The sequence below is a fragment of the Tupaia chinensis genome, unplaced genomic scaffold, assembly GCF_000334495.1.
Source record: "Tupaia chinensis unplaced genomic scaffold, TupChi_1.0 Scaffold000429_1, whole genome shotgun sequence".
In the NCBI taxonomy this organism is placed as follows: Eukaryota; Metazoa; Chordata; class Mammalia; order Scandentia; family Tupaiidae; genus Tupaia; species Tupaia belangeri.
The window spans coordinates 992,142-998,652 of NW_006159934.1; the positions used below are offsets into that span (position 1 = coordinate 992,142).

The window sequence follows — 6,511 nt, forward strand, 5'->3', positions numbered from 1 at the left end:
TCCGCATGCATGTGGCTGGCCACCTGCCACTGAGCCCCCAACTGGAACAGCTGGACAGGGGCTTCTGGGAGACCTACAGGCGTGGTGAAAGTGGACTGCCTGCGCACCCCGAGGTCCCTGATTGAGCCCAGCCCACCCAGCTGCCCCTGGCCCCACTTCCAACAGAGAATCTACCCTCACCAGATTCCTCTGCAGGAGGTGGACGGGTATGAAGCCCCAGCCAGGGCAGTGGGTGCCCAGACCCCTCCCCAGAGCCAGGCCCCAACTTGCCTTCTTCCAGCCTGCAGACCACACCCCACCCTCCCTGCCCTGGCCCTGGCCCCAGAGCTGCACACACTCACCGTCACTTGCCCTGCCTTACCTCTGTCTTGGTGGGGCTGCCCCTCTCGCTTCTCCTTGCATGAGCCGGAGGGCCCGTGTGGGTTGCACCCCATTCCACATGCCGTTCTGCATATGCCATGCCTGGCTGCAGCTCCTTCGAGGCTGGGCTGGAAGCAGACCTCCACCCTGGCATAGCCGGGTGCATGGGCAGGCATGTGTCAAGGGAGAGGCCAAGTTCCCAGGAGTCTGCGTTCCCAGGAGCCACGTGGGGGTGTGGGGCTCGTTACCCCCAGGGGGTGTCTAGGTAGCAGCAGGTATCGATGATTATCCAAACCCCCAAAGCAGAGGGAGGCCTGACCCTGTGGGCACCAGCCTCATGGCCAGGTGGCAGCCCTCTCTCTTGCCTTGGGTCTTTTTGTTTCTTTATCAAAGCCACTTTAGTGAGAAGCAGGTACCAGGCCTCAGGGTGAAGAGGGGTCCCTTGAGGGAGAGGGGAGCCATGGTGCCTGGGCCAGAGCTGATGGGGAGGAGCCGGCCCAGGCTGAGGGAGGCTGGCAGTGCGGGGAGGCGAGTGTCCACCAGCAGCCTGGCCTCCCGAGGTCATCTCAGTGCCCCATCCCGGGCCTCTCCCAAGGCCCCCTGCCCCTCCTCATGCCCCTCTGTCCTCTGGGTTCTTTCTGTGTAATCTATTTTTTACGAAGAGTTTGTATTATTTTTTCATACGGCTGCAGCAGCAGCTGCTAGGGGCTTGGGGTTTTACTTTTGTGGCGGGCGGGGGTGGGAGGGCCATTTTGTCACTTTGCCTCAGTTGAGCATCTAGGAAGTATTAAAACTGTGAAGCTTTCTCAGTGCACTTTGAACCTGGAAAACAATCGGAACAGGCCCATGGGACCACGACGTAGGGAGGCGGCGCGCACGCCTCCATCCAGGAACCGTCATGTCTAAGGAACCAAACCCAGACGCAGAACAATAAAATAAACTCCGTACTCCCCACCCAGGTCCCGTGTTGTGCTATGTGTCAGGGGACCCCGAGGGAGCAGTTGAGAAAAGGGATGTCGGAGTCTGATAGGACAGGAATGAGGGGGTGGGGGCAGTCAGATATGGAGGACAGGAGGACCTGGCCACATCCTCGGGGGCAGAGCAGAGGCAATAGCCCACCAGGACTTGTAAGGAAGAGTTTGCCAAAGCCAGGTTTGGGGGCCAGATGGTGGCCCAGCTGTAAAATGCCATGTTCTGCAAAGTCAAGTCTCATGGGAAAGTTCCTGGTTCACAAAAGGCCTTGAGCACACCAGGCCCACCTGTGCCCATGATCTGGGGCTGGGTGGGGATTGCAGTGTCGAGACCCTGTTGCGGATTGATCAACCACTCAATGAACTTTAAAATTTTACTTTAAAAAAAAAGCTGGATTTGAGTCAGCAGGTGGTGTGGTGTAGGGGGCTGGATCCCACATGGCTGACTGCAATTTGAGTCCTGGACCCTATGGCTTGAAAAACATCCTGGGTGCACGTGTGTGCACACCCCAAATCCCAGGAGGTGAATAGAGGAGGAGGGATTGCGGCGTGACCATCCCTCGCTTGTGGGTGATACCACACTTTCCTCTTCCTCAGTCTCTCTCCAGTAAGAGCACGCACCCGATGGCAAGAATCTTTTAAAATTTTAAAAATAGGGGCCGGCAGGTGGCTTGGTGGTTAAAGGTGCTGGTCTCCCACATAGCCGACTGCAGTTTGATAAAGTTAAATAAAAATAATTTTTTTTAATTTACAAATAAACTAGAATGGTAGGGGTACATCCTGCGGACTGTATTGCTTTCATACTTAGTGTTTCCTTTCCGAAACGACAGGGTCCTATCAGGAAAGCGGAAGTCACACTATTTCAAATACAGGGCATTTAATGCAGGAATTGTTTAGACAAGTTCTAGAGCCCAGAAGGACAAAAAGTGCACACTGAGGTAACCCCCGCGATGGTTAATTGCAGGAAGCAGCTACTGTGCTGTGGGCTGGGGGGCTAAGGAAATAGGCGGTCAGGTCACTTTAGTTTCCACATGTGTAACGAACACCCCAAAACTCCATGGCTTTAAATAACAATCATTGCTTTCAGATTTTCAAGCATTTGGGACAACAAAAATGGTGGGTGGCTTGGGTTTGGGGTCCCTTTTGAGGCTGCTGTTATACTGCCCAGGGCCTGAAGTCTTTGGGACTGTGACTAGAGCTAGGGTCCATTTCCAAGGACCCCTGTATGTGGTTCTCTTGTGGCTGGCGGATAGGTGCTGGCTGTTCGCAAGAGGCCTTAGCTCACCTGGGCCTCCACGGGGCTACTCGGGCAACCGCAGGAGCAAAGCAGAGTGCACTGCCTCTGTGACCTCATCTCGGGAGTCACAGCGCATCACTCCCATCAGACTGTCCTGGTCACAAGCCAGCCCTGGTTCAGTGTGGGAGGGGACTGCACAAGACCACCAATACCAGGACTGGAAAGGATCATTGGGGTCATTTGGAAACTTGACGAGGAACGTGGATGGAGGAGCCCCCTGGGATCAGTGCCAGGAGTTTTGATGGGTGCTGGGGGAAAGGTTGGGTTGTAAGTCCTTGGTGCTGGGACGGCTAAGAAATGCAGTTGCTGGTGCTAACGGCCTCTTGTGGCTGACACGCACTGGAGAGCAAGAGACGGCCCTTTGTCTTTCTCTTCCAGTCCCCCTCAGCCAGCCCCAATTGGCAGGCAGAATTGCCGGAAGCCTGCTGGCAAAGAAATCTGGGGAATGTAGTTTCTTAGTGGCCCAGCAACAGAGTGGGCCTGGGCTGAGGTACAGTGAGGAACCAGCACGGCCCACCCCCTGGCCACTCAGCCACGCTCCACGCACACCATGTGCCATACTCAGCTTCCACTCAGCTCTGCCTCCCGCTCCCACCTTCCAAGACGCAAGTGGCCTCTGTACACAGACTTGCCGTTCTCTTCCTAAAGGGGGCGATAGCAAAGTCCCACAGCCGTTGTATCTGTCACCCAGTGATGTTCATTCATCACAGTTCCACCTGTTTCAGTTACTATTCTGTAACTGAAAGACGTAAGTGGGGCGGCGGGGGATTTGCAGCTCCATGGCCTTGTGGTTAAGGCAGCCAGGTCCCACACAGCCATGTGGGTTGGACTTCCTCCATGTAGCATCTCATCGCTGTGCCATAGACTAGCCTTGCAGTGACCCTTAATGTCACACAAAATAGACGTACAAGCAAGAAAAACAGAAGTGAAAAGGAACATTACATGATGATAAGAGGACCAATTTACCAAGAAGATAGAACAATCTCAAATGTGTATGTACCTAAAAAATTCTGACCCTCAAAATACATGAGGCAGGGCCAGTAGGTGGCACGGTGGTTAAGGCACTGGATTCCCACATGGCTGACCACAGTTTGAGTTCCGGACCCAGCAACTTGAAAATCAGGCTGGGGACAAATGTGTGTGTGCCCAAAATCCCAAGAAGAGAATGGAGAAAGGATTGTGGCATGGCCAGTCCCCCTAGGGCATGATTTCTCAGAGAGAGACATTTCCCTCTCTGTCTGTCTCTGTCTCTCCAGTGAGTGCACATGCCCTATGGCAAAAACCTAAAAAAAGAAAAAAAAAAAAAAAAAAGAGGCAAGTGTCGAATAAAGGTGAATGAAAGAGTAGGCAAATCAAGATTATAGCGAGAGGGGACCAACAGTTAACGTAATGGCTACGTCGCTGGACTCCCACGTAGTCGACCGCGGTTTGCGTCCCGGACCTGGTGGCTTAAAACTCACGCTGGGCACGTGTGCGTGCGTGCCCAAGATCCTGAGAGGAGAATGGAGGAGAAGGGATTGTGGCGTGGCCATCCCCCCTGGGGGGTGATTTCTCGCTTTCTGTCTCTATGTCTCTGTCTGGCAAGCGCACGCTCCCTATAGCGAAAAAACTCTCCAAAAATAAAAAAAAGTTTTTTTAAAAAGGTTATAGCAAGAGATTTCAGCATTACTCTCAGTAATCAATAGAACGAGTAGCAGGAAAAAACAATAGTGTGGAACATCCCACCAACCAACTGGGTCTAACAAAAATAAAACACTTCACCAACAATAGCAGATCATACATTCCTTCCAGGATCATACAAATCACTCACCAAGGAAGGCCATATCCTGGGCCAGGAAACAAACTATATTTTTAGAGAATTATTTAATTCCATTTGTTAATATTATTTTTTAATTTTACCAGACAGAAAGAGAAAGCAAGCCACCAGGTCTGGGACTTGAACTGCGGTTGGCCATATGAGAATCCAGTGCCTTTAACCATCACGCCACCTGCTGGGCCCCAGGAAACAAACTTTAAACAAATTTAAAATAAATTGGGGCCAAGGTGACTGGATCCTACATGGCCGAACACATGGATCAAGTCCCAGACTTGGTGGCTTGATTATTCAGGGCACGTCTGTGTGCGTGCCCCAAATCCCAAGACAAGAATGGAGAAGGGATTGCATGCGGCCGTGGGTGATTTCTCATTTTCCCTCTCTCTGGTTCTCTTGCAAGCATAGGTGCCTGACAGTAAATAAGTACGTAAATAAAACACATTTTTTTAAATAGGTGATTGAGCTTCCTCGGTCTGGGACTCTCAGCCGCCATCTCTGATCTCAGGATGAGCACAGAATCACAGCTCAGTCATTCAGCATTTCCTATCAACATTCCGCTCATGACCATTTGCCAAGCCAGTCCATCAACCCCTCCTAGGCCCACCTCTTAGTCCTGTGAACGTGAATGAGGTGCAGATTCTACACCCCTCTGAATAATAAATAAAATAGATTTGAAGATTTTTAAAAATAATTACTTAATTTTATTCTTTTTTAAAAAAAAAACTTGATCAGGGAGAGAAAGAGGAAAAATGAAAAAGCAACCCACCAGATCCAAGACTTGAACTGCGGTCAGCCATGTGGGAGTCAAGTGCCTTAACCATCAGGCCCCTAGATTTGAAGTTTTAGCAAATTCTGTGGGAGAGGAAAAGAAGCACATGCCAAAAATCCTTTTCTGGCTTAACAAGTAAATCTTAATTATTTATACCTTTCAAAAAACAGACACCAGAGACCAGTGACACAGCGGTAAAATGCTACACTCAGAGGCTGACCCACGTGGGAAGTTCTGGGTTCATGTCTGGAGACCTCCCTGGGTACACTGGGCTTGTGTATGCCTGTGTGCGAGGCAGGCTGATGCTGGGGTGTGGATTAATGCCAAGACCTTGTCAGTAATGCCCCTTTCTCCCTCCCTTCCTCCCTTCAGTGTGCTCACTCTCAGGAAGGGAGACAGCGAGGGAGAGAGACATTTTTAGTCTCACATCAGACGAAAGCTTCTGTGATGCTTTCAGTTTACTACTTTATCAGAAATAGGTTTATGATATTCAGTGGTGTCTATAGTTCTATATAGGACAACAGCACATATTTTATACTCCCTGTTTTTTTATTCTTGTGGGGTGGTGGGATGCCCCTAATGTCTTCATGGTGTGATCCACCCCCAGACTCTTCCAGACCAAATCACAAGTGTGCCTGTGCCCAGAATATACGGGAAGACGTTAGGACATAACCCAGACCTTCACATGTGGGGTCAGCAGCTCAGAATGTTCCATTACCACCATGCCACCATGGCTGGCCTTTTTTTAAAGAAAAAAAAAAGAATTATTTTATTTGACTTTATTTGTTATTATTATTTTCCAGTTTGATCAGAGAGAGACAGACAAAGAGAGGGAAAGTGAGGAAGTAAGCCGCCAGGTCCAGGACTTGAACCGCAGTCGGCCATGTAGGAGTCCAGTGCCTTTAACTACCACAGCCCCACGGCTGGCCTTTTCTGAAGTTCATTAGTTTCTTTTTTCTTTTCTCTTTGCTAGAGGGCGTGTGCACTGCTGGGGGTGTGGATTGTGGTGTGGCCATCCCATCTGGGTGATGATTTCTCGCTTTCTGTCTCTCTGTCTCCCTGGCAAGCACACACAACCTATAGCAAAAATCTCTTTTTTTTGGAGAGGTTTTTGCTACAGGGCGTGTGCGCTCACCAGACAGACAGAGAGAGACATAGAGACAGAAAGCGAGAAATCACCCCCCAGAGGGGATGGTCACGCTGCAATCTCTTCTCCATTTTCCTCTCGGGATCTTGGGCACGCACGCACACGCGCCCGGCGTGAGTTTTAAGCCACCGGGTCCAGGACGCGAACTGCAGTC

The 6,511-nt window shown here is 50.7% G+C and overlaps 1 protein-coding gene across 1 annotated transcript in view; it reads left to right on the forward strand.

Annotated features, from left to right (window-relative positions):
- The window catches only part of LIMK1 (LIM domain kinase 1), a 25,547-nt gene extending 24,209 nt beyond the window's left edge, over window positions 1-1,338 (forward strand). Inside the window, exon 16 of the mRNA XM_027774396.1 lies at window positions 1-1,338. Within this exon, the coding sequence (XP_027630197.1) occupies window positions 1-125 (125 nt within the window). The 3' untranslated portion in view covers window positions 126-1,338.
- Window positions 1,339-6,511: the final 5,173 nt, after the last annotated feature.